The following is a 23,107-nucleotide window of genomic DNA, read 5'->3' as shown; positions in this document are numbered from 1 at the left end:
TAAGTCTCTTGCCACTACGCCAACACCCGAGGATGCCTGTCTAATAAATATTAAAATTGTTGATAAATCTACGAGGTGGTAGAATTTAAAGAATTAATTATTTTTTTATTTTCTAAATACAGTAATGAATTAGGTCAAACTTTTGGTTAACAACCCAATCAATTTTTCAGTCTTCAGGTTTGAAAAAAGGTCAAAATTTTTAAAACAAGTTTCATATATTTCATCACACTTTTTCTTTCTATTTTAAAACTTATATTTATTTTTAGGATCTTTCTTATTTCCTAATTTGTTTCACACGACTAAGAATAGGTAAATAAAAATTTTCATTTTAAATTTCGAACCAAACATCTTAGTGTTCATGATATTTTACGATCAATACCAGCTTGAGAAGACACGAAGGATAGACTTTGAGGGTGCAGTAGTGATTGATTGAGAAGATGAGAGTACAATAGTGGTCGACACCAAGTTTCCACAATGTAACTGGTGGTTGAGAATCTTCTAACGAAGAACAAAGAAGCGTGATGAGCCTGAGCAAAGCAAGGATGTTAGGCATAAAGAGACGGTATAAAAAACAGTACCACTTAGCTAAGCTAATATTGCGTAATTTATAATTAAACCGTATATAATATATCTTGAGTAAAATAAAAGATTTGCAACAAAATCCGCTTCCAAATCGAGAAGCCTTTTGAGCGGTCCATTAATCGAATCCCATATTGTTAGTGTGCGCGCTCTCCCACCAAATCACACTTTTGGAATTCATTTTTAAAACCATTAAATTTTCCAAAACTGCATGGGATTACGAGAGGGACGAGACAGTGCGTGCAGGAGTATTTTACAGGACCGTCTCCACGCGCCACGTAACACGATTGATGTGGTGGACCAATCATTTTCAAAGTTGCAAATCAATTAGCGTGGGCACGGCCGCAGGGGATCTGCTGCAGCCTTGGTCTCGCTTCACGGTGTTCGTTGCTACCTTGTTGACAAAGTATCAGAGAGTGGTAACAGTCATCGCACTGCAACGGAAGAACCTCTCGTCTTTTTTATTTGTTCACATTCTGATTTTTCTCTCTATTTTTTTTTTTCATTTGGATTCCTGTTCTTTTCTCCCTTTTTTTGTTGTTTTTGGCAATTTCGAGGCGGAGGCGTATCCTTAGCCGCGAGTTTCCTCTCCTACTTCTGCTTTCTGTTTCAATGGTGGTTGGGGACCTTGAGGCACCGGGGAATGGGAGGAAGAGGAAGCGCAGAATTGAAAGAAGGCTCATCGTTGATGAAAAAGTAGAGGTAATGCAACTGCGTTTTAGCATTTTATGGGGCCGTGTGTTCTGGGATTGGAAATTCAAGGGTACGGCTGTTTTGATTTTTTTGTAGAGAGGGTTTTTTTTTTCCGCTCTTACGCCGTCCTACCTTCTTTGCTTTAATGGTCGCATTCTCTCATTGGGGTTTTTTCTTTATAAATCGTCTCTTTTCTCTTCGCTGCTCGTGTGTTTGTTTTGGGGTTCGTTGGAGAACTTATGAGGTTTAATATGGATTCTTTTTATGGTAAAATGGTCCTTTTTTGCCTGTTTTACATACTCTTTTGTACTTTTCCTCGTTGAGGAAAGAGATTGGGGGTTTCTCTGTGGGTTTATATATGTACGTTGGTGGCGGTTCATTGCGTTGTGTGATTATTATAATAGACTCTGTTTTCGATTTTTGTTTTTTACAATACGAATGTCAAACATGGCAGGTGAGGAGTTTGGAAGACGGGTTTCTTGGTTCTTGGCATGATGCCACTGTTATTGCGTGTAGCAATGGAGTTCGTCACGTCATGTACGACCATCTTCTTCTCAATGATGGCTCTAATTTCCTTGTTGATACTGTTGCCGTTTCTGCCGTTTTAGATGATGCTAATTCCTCTATTCGGAATTCGGATTTTCGAGGATATATAAGGCCAATACCACCGAAGATTGACTTTGGAAAGTGGGGCTTGCCTTATGGGCTGTGTGTTGATGTGAATTACCAGGATGCATGGTGGGAAGGTGTTATTTTTGATCACGAAGATGGTTCGGAAGAGAGAAGGGTTTTCTTTCCGGATTTGGGTGATGAGCTGAAGGTTGGAATTGATGCATTTCGTATTACCCAGGATTGGGATGAGGCTACAGGGGATTGGCAGAGACGTGGGACCTGGTCGTTTCTTGAGTTAATTGATCAATGTGAACAAGAATCCTACCTTCCTGTTTCTTTGAAGCAAATATGGTATGAAGTACGGGCAAAAAAGGATTTCATGAAGATTGGAGAGTGGACTTTTCCTATGAACGATTTGTGGAAGGAATTGGTGACGGAGGTCATTGATGAAAACTTAGAAATTACTCTAAAGGAAATGCTTCGGGTTTTAGACATTCCCTCCAGTGTAGGAAGTGCACTTGTTAAAGCTAATGTTTGTATCAGTAAGAGTCCTTTGGCCAACTTAGTTGACTTTGATGCTATTGCAATTCAAGGGGAATCTGCAAAAAGTGATATGATAACTAGTGATGATTTCAATCAAGAAAATGAATTTGATGCCTGTGGTTTGGAAATGGAAGAAGTGTCCAAGCATGATGGTTTGGATACAGAGTTGATGGATTCTGGTACAAATTCTACTAATATTCATCTAGCTCAAGAGAAATATCAGTTGGATGATGAGACCAAAATGAAAACTTCAAATGATTTAGGTCTTTCGTCCCACGATGAAGCATTGTCTATGCTGTCTAAAGCATCATCATCCTTCGTTTCTGATGCTGAGGGATTTTCTGGTGATGGTGCCATTAGCAATCAACTTCCAATTATCGAGCATGAAAATGTAAATAAACAGCTGAAATGTTCAGGACGTAGGAACTCCCAGAAGTGGACATCTCTTAGTGCTACGATCCTTCCTGATGCTGCATTATGCCCAGATGCTGTTACTGAATATTTACTTTTGGGTAGAGAAAAGCCTACACAAACCTTAATTGATAATGCAAGGAATCATCTTTTATATCTTGGCTGGAAAATTGATTGTAGTCAAGGGAAGCGTATTCTTAGGTTTAGGTATACCCATCCCGATGGGAAGTGTTTCTATTCTCTTCGTCAGGTGTGCAAGCTCTTGACAGAACCCTCTGCCAAGATCCCTCCACCTATTTCCAAAGATGAAATGAGAAATATGCATGACCCATGTCATGCAATTTTCCCATCTAGGGTCCTTGAACAGAGAGAAAGTAGTTCAAGTCCTGACAATTGCTCTCAAACTACTCTTGATGGTTCTGGTGTCGTTTTAGAAAAACCTGAATTTTTGCATAAAGCTGTCATGGACTACTATAATTTGAGTAAGTTAGGCAGTAATGGAATGGAGAATGAGTTTGAAATGCAAGTGAAAGCAAGGGAGGATCTATTATCTTTGGGATGGCATTTGATCGACAACAACAAAGGAAAAAAAGGCAGGAAAAGATGGTACTACACTTCACCATTAGGCAGAGCTTGTTCGTCACTTTTAACAGCCTGCAAGATCTGTTTAGATGAAGAAGGGGTCTATAAAAGTACTAAGTCTGCTTGTACACGTACTGGAAATATATATGTAATAAAGGGTGAGGGCCAGATTGTTAGAAATAAATTTTACTCTGCACCAAGTAATATGGATTCACAGGAATGCTCAATGCCTTCAACTTCAATTAGAACATTTTTTGGAGAGTCTCCTAGAACGTCTCCATCCAAAGATATTGTGGAATTTAGTCGTGAAAAATTTCAAAGGACTAAAAAACTGAGGAGCATGGCTAATTTATTTGATTTTTCATCTCACTTGCTTCAAAGCCAGCATAAATTAGATGGTAAAGAATATAAATCAGACATCCAGTCCGTATGCAAGAAGTATGTGAGGCGCATAAGGAATTGTAGAGCAGCTAAGCAAAGTTTGAACAGAGGAAGTGTATCTGTGGGTGTCAATAAGTTTTCAGATTATATGGAACATAGGAGGTCAGTGCGTGTGTCACGCTCAAGAAAAAGAGTGCATGAGGTGGTCACTCCAAGTCCTTCACACCACAACCCTAGAACTGTGATCTCCTGGTTGATAGACAACAATATGGTGTTGCCAAGGGCAAAGGTTTACTACTGTAGAGGGAAGGGTCATCGACCAATGGCTGAAGGAAGGATATCTCGTGATGGGATCAAATGCTGCTGCTGTCGGAAGGTATTTACTGTCAATGGTTTTGAAATTCATGCTGGCAGTACTTCATCTAGGTCAGCTGCAAATATACTTTTGGAAGATGGAAAATCTTTGTTAGAATGCCAGATACTATGCAATAAAAAAGCCAGGAATTTCAAAAGAGAAGCAGTTGGTTGTAGGAAAGGTGGCGATTCTAAAGGTGAGAATGACTATATCTGTTCAATTTGTCACTTTGGAGGCACATTAATTTTATGTGATCAGTGTCCATCTTCATTCCACCAATGCTGCCTTGGTTTAAAGGTAGATATTCCTCTTCTTAGTTTCTCAGTTTAATATATTAGGAATTTGAAATTAGTTAACTGTTGACTATTTTAGGACATTCCTGAAGGTGATTGGTTTTGTCCATCGTGTTGTTGTGGCATTTGTGGCTGGAACAAATTGAATGAACACACCAATGTTGTTGACGACCCTTTCCTCACTTGTTATCAGTGTGAGCGTAAATGTAGGTACTTCACCTTGAAAGCTTTCATAATATAAGAACATGCATATTTTTTAAGAATTAACCATAAATATTGTCCTTTAATGCTTGGGTGTTCCTTTGTGCAGATCATGTTAATTGCCTAGGAATCAAGGGGTCCCAAAACATCGGAAGCTATCCTAAAACCTATTGGTTTTGTAACAAACATTGTAAAGAGGTAGTTCTCACCCCTTCTTCATTTATTTAAAAAGGTGGATCATCGTGAGCTTACTACTGCATCTTGTATTTTATAATAGTTAACTGAGAAGTCATTGATTGTTATGATGTCACAAAAATATTTCAGGGCTCCTACATTTCATTTATTTATCTATTATCCTTGGCCTTGTGGAATGATGGTATTTCATAAAGATCTTGCAACCGCCTTAAGAGCAGATAGTATTCTAATATGTGCAAATAAACTTATTTCTTACCAAATTATATCTTCAGTGTTTGAGGTCTATTTTCTTTTCTGGATTTTAGGCTGGATATCGTCTCAAGTCCCCTAAACATGGTTACAGTGAGGAAGAGAGCCATTTGATATAGAACAACGGATTAATGAAGGGTAGGATGAAGCAAAGTAGATTAAATGGATGCTCCAATTTTCTAACCAAAATGAATATTCAATTGACTTTAGTAATTATGGTTGTTGGAGGAATGAGGTTCTGAGAAGTAACAACGGATGGCTGCTTTCAACAGAAGTCAGTATGGAATCTTAGATAATTTATGGAATTTAGTGTTGTTTCTCCACTTTACCTGCATAATTTGCCTACATCAAGAATCAATTTTCTAAGAAATTTAAGACATCGAGATGCATTAATGATATTGTTGTGCGGAGCAATTCTTGCTGTGTTTAAGTGTAAATAACATTATGAAAATCATTTAGTAAATATTTTGTCATTCTTTTCTGGGTTCAGATACATTGGGGTCTCCAAAGGCTACTGGGAAAATCAATTCCAGTGGGTGACAATCTTACCTGGTCACTACTGAAGCCCACAAATTCTGATACTCATTATTTCAATCCTTCTCATGTTGAGACCTTAACAGAAAGCCAGAGCAAGCTTAATGTCGCCCTCTCTGTGATGCATGAATGTTTCGAACCTGTTAAGGAACATTACACGAGCAGAGACATTGTAGAGGATGTCATTTTTAGCAGAAGGTGAGAAGTACTTCTAGTTAGTACATTTAATTTACGGTCATTTTGGCTTCTGGATTGATGGTTGCTAAAAAGATGCTTCTTAATGTCGCAGCGACTTTACTCTGCAATTGGCAACCTCCTTTCGGTCTTATTTTTGTTATGATTTTTTTTTTTTTTTTGGTTGAAAATATACAAGAAAATGTAGATAGGATATCTGTGCTGGTGCAATATGTTATTTAAATTAGAGAATTTTAAAATTGGAATGATAATTTTCACTTTTCAGGATGAAGGCAGGTGGTGTTAAGAATAGTACAGGACAATTGTGATAAAAAAAATAGATACTTCTTGATCACAGCTATGATTACTTTGCAATGTCCAGCTGATTTTTATTCTCTATGGCTTGGCAGGTCAGAGCTCAAGCGGTTGAACTTCCAAGGTTTCTATACAGTGCTCTTAGAAAGAAATGATGAATTAGTTAGTGTTGCTTCGATAAGGTAAGAACATGTATCATAGTCAAAGTGGGACCTAGAACTAAAACATTCCTTTTAGATGCCTTTTATGCTTTACGATCTCCATTCCTATTCTATTTCTGATGTGGGAGTACAACTGAAGGGTATATGGAGAGAAGGTGGCAGAAATACCCCTTGTTGGCACACGTTTTCAGTATCGCCGACTTGGCATGTGTCGCATCTTGATGAATGAGCTTGAAGAGGTAGCTACACTCTTTACACCCATATGCTTTACTTCATTTCCTTCATTTTTTCCTTTTAGCAACTTATTATTTTCCCAAATGTCTTTGAGAACGGATATGACTGTTGTATTCAAATGGCTTATAATAACTACCATTTTTTTGTTAGTTTGTTGCAGTATGACATCGTCAAGTTGATGTTTATGTGTTACTTGTGCTTGGAGATTATTATATTGCTCATATATTCCACATGTAATTGCAGAGACTAAGAGATCTGGGAGTTCAGAGGCTGGTCTTGCCGGCTGTTTCTAGTGTGTTAAATGCATGGACTACTTCATTTGGATTTTCGAGGATGACTGATTCCGAGAGATTAGAGTTTCTTAATTACACTTTCCTGGACTTCCAGGAAACTGTAATGTGCCAGAAATTCTTGCTGAAGAATACAGTTGCACCTTACTCATTAACAGGTACCTTAAATCTTTTCACAGGCTTAGTTTAAGTGTGGGTAAAAATACGTACTTGATTGTCATGTGAGATCTCTATTACAATATTTGGCAGGGAATTCTGAACTTCATGATGATGTCAACAAAACCAGCAATAGTACTGATAATGCTTGTGCATCCAGTGTGATAACTGAATTTCATCTGACGCCACATACCGAGGAGAGCGGTATCATGAGTCAAGGACAAGCGGAGTACGTTTTCTCCCCTTTATTACTCAAACTAATTTTACAAAAATAGAATCCAATTGCATCTACCATTAGCTGTTTGTTGCCAAAGAAGTGGTTCTATCTCCAACGAAAGTGCCAAGCTGTCTCAGATCTAGAGCTGTGATTAAAACATCAAATATGTTTTTCAATTTGAGATTTCTAAGGACAATCGTGGCACATATATGTAATTAGATGTGATGATTGGTTGCAGATTAATAATGTTTGGTAAATAAAAAGGATTTCTTGAGAGAAGGCATCGGTTATGGTATTGTATATAACCACCATAGGTTGATTTAGAGGTGAATAGGGGCCAATGAAAAATGTAAAAGGTTTCCTTTCTAGAGGCGCCGAGACCTGTTTCCTTAGCAACCAAATACAGTAGGGTGAGAAAATTGTCCCATGAAATTAGTAAAAGTGCATGCAAGTTGTTCGGAACACTCATGGATATCAAAAAAAGAAAAGCTAGATTTCTCGAGAGAAAACCAAATGTTAGTGAGTTTTACTTTCTCGTTCCTCAGTTTGTGTTGAACTTGCTTGCACTCCTTTTTCTACCTCGAACACAAAAATGTTACATTACTTTATTTTAGCCTGCTTGTTATACTCCTGATTCGCATATTTTTCGGCAGAACTTCTGCAGGTAATAACAGTGATAACAGCACTGGTCTGGAGGTGGTTAACGTGGTAAATTTCCATCTTTTCCTCCTGCGTTGACATTTCTTTGTTGGGAAAACATATTATTGACTGTTCTTCCTGTTCTTAGGAGAAGTTGAAGAACCATCTTCAAAACAATACAACAAGCCACATTGAGAAATTTCCCGTCTGCTTGACCGAAGGCTACAAACATTTTGGGGGTCTCAAGCAGAGTGCTCATGACTACTTGAAGTACTACAGGAGGAGAAGCAAGTTGATCAGTTGTTGATTGAGACTCGATTGTGCTCTCGAGTAGGACGATGCTCCGAAAGATCCCTAACTTGTTAGTGCAGCATGCCATAATACCCGACTCGGAATTTTTGCGTGTTCTTCTGTACAAAATAATTGCAGGAAGAGAGTTAGGAAGAAGTTTTTTGATAGGTTTTTCTAGGATGAGGTGTTGTAAATATTGATGCTAGTCGTTTTGGTTGGCATGAACTAGCACTTTAACTTTCCTTCTTGTCTACAATAATATGAAGTAAACCATATGGAGAAACAGCTATTTTGCAGAGAAAATGAAGAATTAAATTTTGTTTACGCTTCATTTGCATGCACTTTTTTGTTCAATTTGATACCTCTTTGTTCCTTGGATGCTTAGTCGAGCAGAAAAATTGGTTTTGAAGAACATGTTTTTTGTAGGTTTCAACTCAACTGTTTGTTCGATACACGCCGAGTGTCACAATCGCATCTTTTCAAAGTAGCTCGAGCGATTGTGCGGCACTTGCTCTAGCTCAAACGAGCAAGTCAGCCGGGAAAAACGGTAAGTTGCGGACAATCTCGGTCGTGGGTCTAGCCTTCGCTCACGTTTTAGGAGAAAATTGGTTTTAGAAAACGTGAGAGAAAAACAGTTGAAAACATCTTTAAAACAAGCATTGTAGACATTAGATGCAAGAAAGCTTTGATTGCAAGAAAGTATACAACACTTGGTTGGGGGGAGGTTTGATGACTACTTGGTCCCCCCTAAGGTATATAAGGCATTTTTGGTGTGGCAGGTGTAGACGTCCTAAGTGGCGAGGAGTCACTCGGTGGCCTACAGGGCTCGTGTGAACTCCGATTGGCTTGAAATTTAGCATGCTTACATATCTTACTAATACACACCTAGTTCCAAAGCCGCTCGGCCAAATTCCACCTACAACCCCAAAAACCCGATACAAGAAAATTACACTAGAAAGCTTTAAAGACATGAAAGGAAAGCGAATGGTGAGGATGGTTTGGACATGCGGCCATGGGTAACACACCCTGGACAAGCATGCCCACAACATTCTCCCCCACTTAAACGGTTGACGTCCCTGTCAACTGCTGCAGCTTGAAGTCCTCAATCTTCGTCTTCCAGGCTTCAAGGTCTTCTTCTGGTTCCCAGCTGGTCTCTGCATCAGGTAGGTCCTTCCATTTGACGAGGAATTCTCGAACTTTTAGAACGGGTCTCCCCACCTTTCTGGTTCTATCTGCAAGGATCTCTTCTGCTTCTTTGTCTTCCTTCCGTTTGAAGTCGATGGCGGGCCGCACAACAGCATTGCGTTCGTCATCCTCAAGGTCGGGGTGATAAGGTTTTAAATTGCTTACATGGATTACCGGGTGGATCTTCATCCAAGCTGGTAACACCACCTTATACGAGACACTCCTCACCTTCTTAACGACTTCCACGGGTCCCTCGTACTTTCTCACGAGTCTCTGGTCTTTGCGTCCTCGGAAACGAATCTGTTCTGGCCTCAGCTTGATAAGAACTTTGTCACCTACTCGAAATTCGAGAGGGCGTCTCTTGCGGTCGACCCATTTCTTCATATGCTTGGAAGCTTTTTCCAAATATGCTCGAGCAATTTCTGTCGTCTGCTTCCATTCCTTTGTGAAGTTGTGAGCTTGAGGACTTTTCCCCACATACGGGTGGTCAAGAATATGTGGCATAAACAGCTGTCTTCCGCACACAATCTCAAAGGGGCTCTTTCCTGTTGAAGAACCTGTCTGGCCGTTAAAACAGAACTGAGCCACATCTAACAGCTGGACCCAGTTCTTTTGTCTGGCATCGATGAAGTGACGCAGGTATTCCTCAAGCATGCTGTTGAATCTCTCTGTCTGACCATCGGTCTGTGGGTGATAACTCGAGGAAATGTTCAAGCTTGAACCCATAATAGAAAAAAGTTCCGTCCAGAAGGTTCCTGTAAATCGGTCATCCCTGTCGCTAACGATGCTCGTCGGAACTCCCCATAGCTTTACTATATGTTTAAAGAACAACTGCGCCGTCAGCTCGGCGGAACACGTCTTGGGAGTCGGAATGAAAGTTGCATATTTGGAAAATCGATCGATAACGACAAGAATGGCTTCATGTTCTCCTACCTTGGGCAAGTGAGAGATGAAGTCGAGCGACACACTCTCCCATGGTCTCGTAGGAGTTGGTAGGGGTTCAAGCAACCCTGCTATTTTAGTCCTTTCTACCTTATCTTGCTGACAGATAAGACAGGTCTTCGTGTATTGCATCACATCTTCCCGCATATTTGGCCAAAAGTACCCCTTTTTCAGCAAGGCGTAAGTCCGTTGCCACCCCGAGTGACCAGCCCATAGAGTATCGTGACACTCATGTAGGAGCTTCTTTCTCAGGTCTCCCATTCTTGGCACGTACAGTCAGTTTCCTCTTGTAAATAATAGGTCCCCTTCAACCCAGAACTGGCGGGTCTTCCCGGTCTTAGCCAGCTCGACCACAGTTCGGGCGGAGGGGTCTCTTTGAAGATATTCTCTGATGAGGTCATGGATCGACCCATCCACTTTGCTGGCGTGAATGTGGGCTAACATGCACAGGGCCGCATGTTCGCCTTTACGGCTAAGAGTGTCGGCAGCTTGGTTGGACTTTCCTACCTTGTGTTCAAACTTAAAATCAAACTCGGCTAACAATTCCTGCCACCTGGCCTGTTTGGATGTTAGCTTAGGCTGATCGAAGAAGTGGCAAATTGCACTGTTGTCCGTCTTTACCACAAAATGTGAGCCCAACAAGTACTGCCTTCAAGACCTGAGGCAGTGAACGACTGCTAGCATTTCTGATTATGTTAAAATATGGTAAAAGTTGTAGTAATTATACAAAATAAGGAATTTGAATGATATTGATGACGTTGTAGGAGAGAATGAGACGATTTCATTAAGTTTGAGGTGACTCCCACTAATTAATTACATTCGTACAAATTTAGAATTATGCACAAATTTTTAGAAAAAGCTTCAACGTAAGTTGTTTTTGAACTAGATAGAGTAACACTCTCATTGATAATTACCCATGTTAATAATTTTATCTAATTTTTTTTACCAACTCTTTAGCACAATGACTCTGACTCTTTTTCTCTAATGACCCGTTTGTTTTTCGGGAATGTAGATGTCCAACATCTATTGATGCCTGCAACTTTGGATGTCTGACATCTCCAAAAAACCACATTTTTTCCTAATATTTAGATAGTGTTTTGTAGATTTATTCTTAGGAATGTGTTAAATTTTATAGAATGTTCCAAAACCGCCCTTACGAATATTTATATAATTTATAAATTCATTTAATATAATAGATTTATTTCAACTAATTTAATTTTTAAAATTTTTCTACATGTTATTTGAACAAATTAATTCATATTAACTTAATATAAATTTCATTTTCAACTTTAATAGTTTTCCAAGAAGACAATCATATAATTTATGTTATCTTGGATGATAAACTATCATCAATTATATTTTTTTAAGAGGAAAAATATCACATCTATGGTGGTCGTAAAAAAAAAGTTGCTTTAGAATTATATATTTATGATAACAAATATTTGTAAATCTAATGTATAAATATACTTAATAGCATAAAGTTATTTATTAGATGATGGGTACATTAATTTATTTTAATTATAAATTAAAAAATAAAAAATAAAAAAAATTTTGAGGAAAAATTAAAAGAATACATGGAGAAAAAATTAAAGACAAAAATGTAAAATGTTTAGAGGTGGGTTGGGCAATCCATTTTTGCCATTGGGGAGGTACTTAGCAGGCAAATATGAAAACCATGGCTTTTTTTTCCTTTTTCAATGAAAATTCATTCAAACATATCAAGATTAAATCTTGTGGCAATTTCCTCTTCAAATCACATCAAGATGAACTTTAAAGGAGTAGGGAAGTCGTCCCCTCTAGAAATAGCTGTCATGTGGAATTGAACAAGTCTCCTCTAGGGATCAAAGCAAAGATGCAACCTTTGCGGAAGCAGAAACTCTCCTGCATGGCCATAGTTTTGTCCCATATTAACCAATTGGCAACAGGAAATAGCCCATGTCTATTATAAACCATACGTGGAATCTAGATACTCGTCCAACTGGAATCTAAGATTCCCACAAAACAAACGACTCCTAAGAGTTCTAGTAAGTTTATTTAATTCAAAGACACAATGCTCAAGAAATTTAATTTTATTTAACAAAACACATTTTTCTTCATCATCATCATGCTTTACAACATCATTGGCATTTAATCTCAAACATATAATAACTAAGTGTTGTCATGAGTTAAGCTAGTATTTTTCTTTCTAGGAGACATGTATTTTCGGTCCAATTTTTCAAATTCATCATTCTCATTATGTCACATTCGTCATCAGTATGAGCCGTCAAGCATAAGTGAGTTCCATAGAAATTTCTTTGATTTTTGTATTTGAAAATTTAAAAGGGTGGAAAAGGCCCCCAACTAACATAGGGCCACTTACCTTACTAGATAGGGGGACACAGCTCTCAAACAACGGAGCAAGAGTTGTATCTCTGATATGTGTCTATGCTTCCTTTCCTTTCTGCGACCCCATTTTAAAGATATATGGGCAGAAAACTGATAATCAATTCCATGAGTGGTTAGAACTCCAAACCAAAGTGAATCTAGCTCAATAGCATATATCTCTAACCAAGAAGTTATGAGTTTAATTCTCCACCTCCACCACATGTCCTACTATCTATACTAATTGTAGGATAGTATAGCAACATAGGTGAATAGGTGAATAGGGTTACTTACTAAACTAAAAATTTTTGTTTTTCAAATTAATTTAAAATTAATTCTAATTTAGACGTCTAAAACTTGTTTAGGATGACATCAAAATACTTACTTTGCTCCCAAGGACTCTTTCTTAAGTATTATTGGCGATTCTCCAAGACTTCTTTCTTAGGGGAGAAGTTGTGAACTTTCTTAGGAGAAGGTTGGAATTGGCCTCCACATCTCTAGTCGGATGAAATGGAGGATCGACTGACCTGAGTTTGAATGAGCGAGTGCCTGTCAAAGGCTCCGTAGGTTCAAGATCCAATATATACCGATTTTTTTAATTGGTTCAAGATCAAACCACTACGATCCATTTCACTAGATCTAAATAAGCAAATCTCTCGAATAATTTTGCCTCAACGTCTTCATCTGAACTGTGGAATTGAAACACACTAGAATAAATTTGGATCTACAGAGTTTTTTTCTTCAATCAGGTTCTCAAACCAATCAAAGAATTTCAAAACACTAAACGATTCAATCCCAAACTATTTTTAGCTTGACCTTCCGACTTTTTAGAAAAACGTGCGCTGCATTTTTGCAAGATCGCGAAATTCTTACGAAGAAATCTTGAGATACTTTTCATTTGTGTTCTACGAGTCACATGGATATGACAATAACTTTGAGTTTTGTAAATGGAGCTTCTTTAGAGGAACCTTTAAGCAATAGAGATCTAAGAGTGGGATGAATGCTGAAAAATTAGGTTGAGGAGAGATTTAAAGGTGTTTAAGATTAGGGTAAAATGTGAGCCATTGGACCTGAGAGATTTAATTAAAAGGTGGAAATTTAACGAAGAGAGAGAATGGCAAAGCTTCAACTTTTGAAATGCAAAGCCTCGTGTCACTTAAAATACATCTAATCTGACCACCATTGAGATGCCACGTCATTAACAATTTGACCATCTTTTACCATTTCATCACGACGGTGATTGTTGTGGAACGAAATACCCAAAGTGCCCTTTAGCCTTTTGGTTTCCTTCGTTCGATTTTGACGCTCCCGTATTCCACTGTTTTGATTTCCGTTTGCTTTACTTTTTGAACCAAGTTCGATTTGAGCGATTTAAGACATTTTTTGTATGATATTGGAAATTACATTTGCATGGTCTAAAAGATGAGGATAATAAAACAAATCTGGAAACTTTGACCTGCTTGATTCTACTTGCAATTTTCAGAATCATATCATATAATTTAAATGTACATTCATAAATGCTTAAAGGGAAAAAGTTTTGATGACTAGAAGAACTTGGAAGGTCTCATAATAATAACCCTTGCTCAAGGCCTCACCCTACATAAGCAATAATATAATACCCGTGTTATTTATACATTCAAGGCATGTAATTTCCACGACGTGATTTTAGCACTACTATACTAGCTAAGGATTGTCACTCCTGGAGCAGCAACTTCGATTCGGGGAACGGTATCGATTATCTTGGGCGGTACGACGCCGTTCGGGACTTTGGTTACCTCGTCTCCGTAGGCCGAAACATGAACTCCAAGTGCAGCTCTACCTGAAGGGTCAAGATTGTTAGACCAGGCAGCATCCCACTCCACAGCCTTCGCTGTGCTGCAAGCGATGCTCGGCCCTCCTGGGACGCTAAGCCGAGCTGAGTTCTGCAAATCGAGTGAAAAACAAGGTTAATGAAATCAAATTCACCCGCATTGTCAACACTAAACTTTAGTAGGAAGTGAATTACCTGTGGGAAGAACCTCTCAAATATGGTTCTGTAGTAGTAGGCCTCTTTTGATGATGGAGTATTTTGGGGGAAGATGTGCTCAGCATTCAGCATCATTTTATCAGTCACCTGAAATAGAGCATTAATCATCAGGAACATGAACATTGTTTCCAAAAGATTTTAAGTTTTCTTTTTTTTTTTTTTTTTTTAACTTCATTCTTCTATAAAAACACTAAATGAACTTTAAAGCTATAGAGCAGAGCACATGTTGAGCAGCATGGGCTTTAAGGCCATCGATCCAACTATATCCAACGCCATCACTGAATTGTTCCTTCTGCCTGTACAGAACATTCTGCAGCAAGGAAAAAAGGGTTTACATTTTTATCTAAGAAAAGAGGATTTTTCTTTCAAAGTCAGTAAAATTCTCAAGCCAGACCTTAGGGAGATAAGGCTGTTTCTCATCATCGAAAGCTCTCCTGAGAACCCATTTTTCTATTCGACCTTGCTCAGGTTTGATCTGAAATAGATTGAAAGATGAGATAAGAAATGAAAAAGGCTATTAGCTAACTGTTGTGATGTGAAGTTCACTTCTCTACCATTTTCGATTCTGGATCAATGGCCATTGCAACATTAATAAATTCCTTGTCTAAAAATGGAACTCGAACTTCCAAGCCCCACGCTGAAGTTGCTTTGTTTGCTCTTAAGCAATCATACATGTGAAGTGCCTTTAACTGCAAGCCAAGCAAGAACAAAAGCTTTCTCTGTTATTGATGCATTTCCACTCACCCCTAATCTGAAAAATAATCAAGCAGTGCATATACCTTGTGACAACTTTCACGGTGAAACTCCTCCTTATTAGGAGCCTTGTGGAAGTACAGATATCCGCCAAAAATCTCATCAGCGCCTTCACCAGAAATCACCATCTTTACTCCTAGTGACTTGATCTTCCGTGCCATAAGAAACATAGGCGTGCTTGCCCTGATTGTGGTCACATCATATGTTTCTATATGGTAAATAACATCTTCAATGGCATCAATCCCATCCTATTAGAAAATAAGATAAAGGCGGCAACGTTAGATCAAGGACGAGGGGGATCAATATTTAGTCGTAAAGTTCTAGATGTGTTTTGTACCTGAACTGTGAAATGGAACTCGTGGTGGACAGTTCCCAAATAATCTGCAACTTCTTTTGCAGCCTTCAGATCCGGTGACCCCTGCATAATCAGAGGGAAAATACTATTCACTAAAAGAAAACCCAAAATGTATTTAATTGATAATTCTAGGAACTGCAAGATTAAGAAAAGAAACCAACCTCAAGACCAACACAGAAGGAATGGAGTTGTGTTCCCCAATGCTTGGCAGCTCTTGTGCCAGCTAAGTGACGAGCTGTGATAGAGGCAACCAGTGATGAGTCTAGGCCACCAGATAGCAGAACTCCGAAAGGGACATCGGTCATTAGCCTTTTGATCACAGCCTGCATATGTTAAAGTGTAAGTTCGTTATCCTTATGATTTTGCCTGTTAAATAGATTTTAAAATTGTGTTCGATCTAATAAGATATCTTCAAATCCATACACTTTCCAATGCGCGTCTTAGAACAAGTGGATCATATGGAGTCGATGGAATAGCCTCAGAGAACCAGGTTGGATTGTACCATCTTTTGAATCCACCTTCCTTGCTAGAGTACAAGTTACCCGGTGGAAAGGTCTCAAAATGTTCACAATCATCATTCAGACCTTTGAGTTCCGAAGATATCCAAACTGAGCCTGATCATAATCAGAACAAGAGGATTTAAAGAACATGACTATGGATCATCATTAGATTAAAACACAGGGAAGAGCCAACGCGATTTATTCAGCATTATTTCAGTTACCATCAAGTCCCCAGCCAATGTAAAGGGAAGTAATTCCAATTGCATCTCGAGCAACAATGAAGCTATTGTCACGCGTGTCCAATAGCACAAAAGAGAACATCCCATCAAGCATGTCCACAAAATTCTCTCCATACTCTTCATACTACACAGATACCAAAGACAACTATCATAATCCCAATGGGAAACTCATGGAAAATAGGATTAATCGAGTAAAAACTATTTCTACAATTATATCTGTTAATACCAAATGTGCGATAACTTCACAGTCACTGCCAGTTCGAAATTTATGGTTCCCCAACTTCTTCCTCAGTTCCTCGTGGTTGTATATCTCTCCATTAACCTGATTTCAGGCAATAATTTATGCTCGTGAACACGAGTGCTTCCCCTTCCATTTCGCGCACCCAAAACGATAATAAAGAAGAGAAGGGAGTACCGTGACGACAATGGACTTGTCTTCATTGTACAGAGGTTGATCACCAGAAGCAGGATCGATAATGGCTAAGCGTTGATGGGCTAAATAACAATCAGCATTCTGGTAAAGCCCACTCCAGTCTGGGCCTCGGTGTTTCAATCTACATCAAACCAACAAGAAGTTAATGGAAAATTGTGTTCTCTTTTCATTTTCTGTCTTCATAGTTCATATTCATACTATCCAACGACGTCGTCGTGGGAATTCCTCACATCTGTTCTCAGCAAAAAGTTAAAAAAGGTAACAATCAGAGTCAGATAATTTCCGAAAATCACTGGCACTGCATGGCAAGCCCCCGCCGAAATTACTTGAGATTACGACGAGATATCATCAGAGATAGTTAACCTCTCACAGTTTAACAACAAACAGAACTGCGCAAGTCTGTTCGACACGATTGAAACCCTAAAAATCGATTCTAGATGAAGAGAAATGGTTTTTCACCACATTATACATACACACACACACATATATATTCTCGTTCTTCGATTTGCAAAGCGAAAAAGCTCCACCGAACTAAAAAGTAGCACCGACTGCCATACACAGATTAAGAAATGAACGGAGAAAAAGCATGAACAAGGGAAGTAAGAATTAGGAGATTAAGAAGAAATTACCGACGAGAGAGTTCGAGAACGCGAACACGTTTGGCCTGAGAATCATCGGTGCAACCAAGCACAGCAAGAATTCCACACATATTAAGAAAGTAATTACTTCCGTAATAGAAAAATGGAGAAGAAGAAGAAGAAGAAGGAGAGAGCAAATTTGTTCAAAGAAAACGAATCGCAGAGAACAAAACGTTAGAATCGTTGAAGAAGTTCAGAATATCCGCTGCTGAAGCCACGCATTTATAATGGGCGGAGGCGTCGAACGCTGCACTCAAGACGGCGTCGTTGTGGCTACTATCCAGATATCCAGTCCTCCGCATCCTCCTACGTAGCTCCGGGACCACGGGCGAGGTCCTCTGCCGTTGCGCCACGTTTCGGAACGTAGTTGGACGGTAGAGGTCGTTTCTCTCTTGACCCTCAAACCTCCAATTTTCGCGCTCGGCATTATCCGTATGGAAAATACTTGGAAGTGCTGCGTCAGCACCGCTTTCGTTACACAAGTCGGTCACGAGAAAAATAAACATGTATTTTGAATTATGGTTGAATTTTTAAAATTAATTCAACTTCAAAGATAGTAATGCAAAACATATATATTTTTTTTAAAAAGTATAAATTATGTTTTATTGGTAAAAAAATAAAAATTTAAGACACTTGAATAACAAGATACGTGGATATCTATAGGTATTTATGTAAAAATTAGATAAATTTTAAAAATGTAAAAAAAATATTTAAATTAACAAATAAATATTTTACTATTTCTAAATAGATTAAAAAAAATTAAATTAACAAATAAAAATATTAAACTATTTTTAAATAGGTTAAAAATAATTAATATTAATATTATGCATATATTAATGACATTTTGTACTTTCATATATCATCGAAGATTAGCTAATCATTCTAAGTGGTATTAGGAGCCATTATGGAGGAGCAGTTGATTCAGTGCTTCGTGAAGCTCCACCCTCCCTGTAAGGCCCCCTCACCGCGCCTTGGAATCAAAAGCATGATGTACTCACACACCTCTTCACCCATCTTTGCCACCAGGGTCGTTCTTCAAGAGAAATCCCGAAATTGAACTAGTTAATTGTGAGGATCATTGCAAAGTGAAACGAAAGAAGAAGAGACGTTTCTCACTCGGTGTCGATGTTGGCTAGAAGCAGTCTCCGTTTTCGCTATGGAGCCTTTTCTCATCTCATCCGTATGCCGATGAGAAAAAGAAAGAAGGTTTTCGACAATTTTTATTTTCTTTTTGTAATATGATGAAAATATCGATTTACCCCACATGTCGATTGATGTCGAACTCATAGATACATGAAAATGTCGACGAATATTTAATCATAAATATACCATAAAAAAATATAGTTAATATTCAACGAAAACATCACCAAATATTATTAAAAATACCACAAGTAAGATTTCAACCTACTTAGCAAGTACCAGAATTTCTTATTTTCCAAAAGATCGATAATTTTTTAAAAAGTGCCTTACAACACCAACGTTTTATTGTCATCTCGCTCAAATTGAAGCCTCATTCATGTTTATGAAACCACGTGATTGAAAAGCAATAACAGACATAGGTGGCCCTTGATGTTTACTCAGTACATCACTTTTAAATAATCACTTGAAATTATATTGAGGAGATTGAACTTTAAAAAAAAAAAAAATGTTTAGTTGTTAGTTTTCGTGTATATAATTCATAAAGGTGAATTAATTTTTCTCAAACAGAAAGAAAAAGGTGAGTTAATGTGATTGATGGTGTGGCTGTTATTTATCTACCACGCAGAATTCCGACACTAGTGGGCCGCATCAAGAGTCTGAAACTCAAAATATATAATTTACGAAATATTAGGAAAAAAAATTAGAAAACACTTTTAATCCGTATACTTCCGCTAAAGTAACAATTTAGTCTCTATACTTTTAAATTGATAACAATTTAATCCTTACACTTTAATAGGTAACAATTTAGTCCTTATAATTTAAAGTTGATAATAATTTAGTCTTTATCGTGAATTTTGTTTGTTAAGTTTCTTGTAGATATAGATTGATAAACTGAAGAGAGGCTAAATATGTTTATGAATTAGAAAGATTAAATTATTATATGGTAAAATTTGACACTTAATTTTAATAATTTTTTTTTTTATGATAATGACTAAATTTTTACAAATTTTAAACTACAAGGACTAAATTGTTACAAGTTAAAGTTCATAGACTAAATTGTTAAGAAAAGTACAGGGATTAAATCGTTACAAATCGGAATTTACTTTAGTAGAAATACAGGGACCCTACGATGACTTACTGTTTATCATCTTAGTACAATAAATTTGAAGTATAATTTTATTAAAATTATTTTGCACCAACTTCAAGGGTCCACGTGTTGCCTTCTTCCTCTTCACATGGCTGACATATCGTATTCTTTTGGAGCTATTATCCTCTGTCTCTGTTCCTAGGCTTTATCCATATATACGGTAGTATAAACTAATATTTATATTATCCACTTTGGTTTACTTTTTTTTTTCTCTTTCATAAATATTAACTTTTTGAAAAATAAATTAATTTGGGAATGTACCAGAGGTAGGGAATTGTTAAGGATAGGACACTGCAAATTTTGGATAATATTGTCTACTTTACATATAAATATTTGTAATTTTTTAATTTTGGTTTCATATTAATAAAAATAATTGTCTTAACTTCGTTAGAGAAAATAAAATAAAATAATAATAATAATAAGAAACAAAAAAAATTACGTGGAAAATTCGAAATCGGAGAAAAACTACGACTCGCCAAAAAAATTTACTATGTGATATATTACAATCACACGTAATTCTCTCCCCTGCCCTAACTAAAAAACACTCAAAATTTTATACCACTACAAGTATCGAATTTAAAGTGTTTCAATTGAGATGTTGTGAACGAATAAATGAATCCATTTTATAGTACTTGGAGTACATCACTTTATTGTATCTTTCGGACTTTGAATTTCTACTTTTTCTAATATTTTGCAAAAAAAATTAACACTCTCTTACTTACCTGAACTTTTTTTTACCCTCCTAACAATAATAATAATAAATAATAGTTAAAATACTGGTAACCTTTTTTATTAGGATTGAAACTAGAAATTTGTGTCCTTACATTTGTGATTCCATATTATGAGAAGAAAAAAAAAAATCTATATTCAGTAATCAAATATTTCATTCTAAATTTTCTATTATTATTATCTTTTAAGAAAAACTTGATTTTAAAAGTTTATAGATTTTTAAAATCATTTCTTAAATTACTTTGTTTTTTAATACTTTTTAAAATATAATATTTACAATTAAAAAAAGTCATAGTTATACACTAAAACCAGTATTTTGCTTTTATTTTCACATGGGTGAAGATTGAATCTTCGAGATAAATTTTATTGTATTATAATTTAATTTTCTAAATTACCGCAATCGCATTTATCTTTACGAGCTTACCTAAAATTTACCAACCGAAATTGATACATTGAATAATGCAAAAGATCCAATGGAATCATTTTCATATCTATTTTTACCCTCTACTTCTAACATCATGGCCATCATATATTTTATTATTTTTTTACTTGGAATAAATTCAATGAATTTTAAATTAGGTTAAAGAAATGGGTAAAAGGCAACCAAAACTAAAAGAAGAATAGAGAAAGTTTGAATGATAATTTAATTGGATTGAAAAGTCAAAAATGTATGGTAGTTGTCAATTCAAACAATTAAATCATTTCCTCATTAGGATTTTTCTTTGCCCTACACATTTCCTTATCAAGACTACTAAAAACGAGATTTAATTGAAAGAACTTAAAGATACTACTATTAATAATAAAATAAATTACTACCAACAAAAAGGATTTGAAAAAATAGTCATTTATATTTAAATTGTAATGCTAAAAATAAGTGGAATAATGGAAAGTTGTAAAATCTACATGTGATCTCTTAGGCACTATTTAATAATCATTTATGATTTATGATTTTTATTTTTTACAATTAAGCTAACAAAAACTACTTCCAATTTCTTTTCTTTTTTGTTTTGTTTGTTTTTGTCTATTTTTTAAAAACACTTTCAAAATATATATATATTTTTTTTTGAAATTAGGGTAAAAACTCAACGTTATTAAAAATCGTGAACAACCCACCAAATAAATGGTGAGAAAACAAATGTAATATTTATGACAAAATATATTTTATTCCTTGAGAAATTGTTTTAAACGGTCCCTTAGCTCACTGGTAGTTGAGTAATATTATGATGGTTGGGTAGTTAAGTTTCTATATAATCGATCATGAAAAGAACATGTTCAAAATCATGATCAATTCCTTTTCCAAATGACCCATGAATAGGAAGAATCCTAGAACAAAATGAGAGGTAGCTAACCAACTAATAGGAGAGGCATAATTGACTGTATTAATTTCGGTAGCTACGCCACCCACTAAATTTAAAGAACCTAAAGGAGCATAGGTCATATATTTCACGGAGCGTCGTTCTTGCCAAGGTTGTATGTCTTTTTTCAGCCTACTCAAGTCCAAATCATTAGGACCCTTTAGTGGTTCTAACCTGGAGCACGCAGATCCCAAAAACGCATAGTCTTTCCTCATCCAAAAATAACTTCTCCGATCAATTTATTTGGCTAAATATATTTTTTGTTTAATAATATCTTTATGGTGATTCTATTTAACGAGATCTTAGTCATTCTCATGTAAGACATCCAATTCTAAAAACAGCATTATGTTTAAATATTTAGATAATATTATTTTTCAAACATGCACGATGGAGATTAGAACTCTCACGCTCATGGTTGGATACATGTGTCTTAACTCACTGAACTATATTTTAGTTGACAATATACACCAACATATCAATATCATCTATAGATTACAAGATTGATTAGATTACAAGATTCAATATCAATCTGTCTAATATGCTATAAAAATATCAATAAAAATATTTAAAAATTCGACAAATACATTACTAAATACTTATACGATTGATTATAAATACCACAAATAAGATTTAATCTTATTTAGCAAGTACCTAAATTCTCTATTTAAAAAAAAAAATCGTTGATCTTTTTCCTAAATACCTAACGACACGGGGCCTCATAATTTTCGTCCACAGGAGTTTTGTTGCCCATGCACATGCAAACCATGATGAAAAAGTCACAATAAACATTGATGGCTCTTGATTTTACAACAGACATAACTTTAAGCTACAAGAAAGAAACTTGGCTTTTAGAAGGAGAATTAAAAGAGAAAAAAAAATAAAAAATATTTTAAAAAAATAATGAGTTATCAACTATTAAATGATGTTTCTTCTTTTAACTTGAACGAACAAAAAATTTTCTTCAAATTATTATTTAGATATGTTTTTTGGGACATGAATCTTAATTTAAACTTAATTCAACTAGTTAAGTTTTTTTTTTTTTTTTCCATATCTCTACACCGTCACCTCGTTGAAGTAAAAAGAAAAAAAAGTGACAGATGTTTGGTTATTTGTTTTTCCGGTACGAGGGCCACATATTTCTTTTTTAGGCACGTGCCTATAATTTATAAAGGTAAATTAATGTGATTGATCGTGCGGCT

At 36.3% G+C, this 23,107-nt stretch overlaps 2 protein-coding genes across 2 annotated transcripts; one reads left to right on the top strand and one right to left on the bottom strand.

Moving 5' to 3' along the window:
* Window positions 1–846: 846 nt before the first annotated feature.
* LOC111017066 (PHD finger transcription factor) lies at window positions 847–8,429 on the top strand. Its single transcript, XM_022292718.2, has 11 exons — window positions 847–1,281; window positions 1,727–4,453; window positions 4,529–4,655; window positions 4,760–4,848; window positions 5,585–5,826; window positions 6,213–6,299; window positions 6,418–6,517; window positions 6,756–6,960; window positions 7,052–7,187; window positions 7,829–7,883; window positions 7,963–8,429. Exons 1-11 carry the CDS (start codon window positions 1,192–1,194, stop codon window positions 8,119–8,121), a joined length of 4,017 nt encoding a protein of 1,338 aa, XP_022148410.2. The 5' UTR covers window positions 847–1,191; the 3' UTR covers window positions 8,122–8,429.
* Window positions 8,430–14,036: 5,607 nt separating this feature from the next.
* On the bottom strand, window positions 14,037–17,746 carry LOC111017090 (asparagine synthetase [glutamine-hydrolyzing] 1). Its single transcript, XM_022292759.2, has 13 exons — window positions 17,529–17,746; window positions 16,882–17,020; window positions 16,693–16,788; window positions 16,449–16,590; window positions 16,151–16,341; window positions 15,889–16,050; window positions 15,710–15,790; window positions 15,399–15,620; window positions 15,174–15,308; window positions 15,014–15,094; window positions 14,843–14,929; window positions 14,599–14,706; window positions 14,037–14,515 (listed from the first exon to the last, which is right to left on the bottom strand). The coding sequence occupies exons 1-13, from the start codon at window positions 17,606–17,608 to the stop codon at window positions 14,273–14,275; spliced, it is 1,767 nt and encodes a 588-aa protein (XP_022148451.1). The 5' UTR covers window positions 17,609–17,746; the 3' UTR covers window positions 14,037–14,272.
* Window positions 17,747–23,107: the final 5,361 nt, after the last annotated feature.

Source organism: Momordica charantia, assembly GCF_013281855.1.
Source record: "Momordica charantia cultivar OHB3-1 chromosome 2 unlocalized genomic scaffold, Mcharantia_2.0 BLBB01000002.1, whole genome shotgun sequence".
Lineage (NCBI taxonomy): Eukaryota > Viridiplantae > Streptophyta > Magnoliopsida > Cucurbitales > Cucurbitaceae > Momordica > Momordica charantia.
Note: the sequence above shows the minus strand (reverse complement) of the source record. Positions and strands in the feature narration are given on the sequence as shown.

Coding starts and splice junctions, on each gene's coding strand:
- LOC111017090 (XM_022292759.2), bottom strand. CDS start 17,608: ATGTGTGGAATTCTTGCTGTGCTTGGTTGCACCGATGATTCTCAGGCC. Junction 17,021..17,528: donor GTTCTCGAACTCTCTCGTCG/GTAATTTCTTCT, acceptor GGTTTGATGTAG/ATTGAAACACCGAGGCCCAG. Junction 16,051..16,150: donor TAAGACGCGCATTGGAAAGT/GTATGGATTTGA, acceptor TAACATATGCAG/GCTGTGATCAAAAGGCTAAT.
- LOC111017066 (XM_022292718.2), top strand. CDS start 1,192: ATGGTGGTTGGGGACCTTGAGGCACCGGGGAATGGGAGGAAGAGGAAG. Junction 1,282..1,726: donor TCGTTGATGAAAAAGTAGAG/GTAATGCAACTG, acceptor CAAACATGGCAG/GTGAGGAGTTTGGAAGACGG. Junction 7,884..7,962: donor GTCTGGAGGTGGTTAACGTG/GTAAATTTCCAT, acceptor TCCTGTTCTTAG/GAGAAGTTGAAGAACCATCT.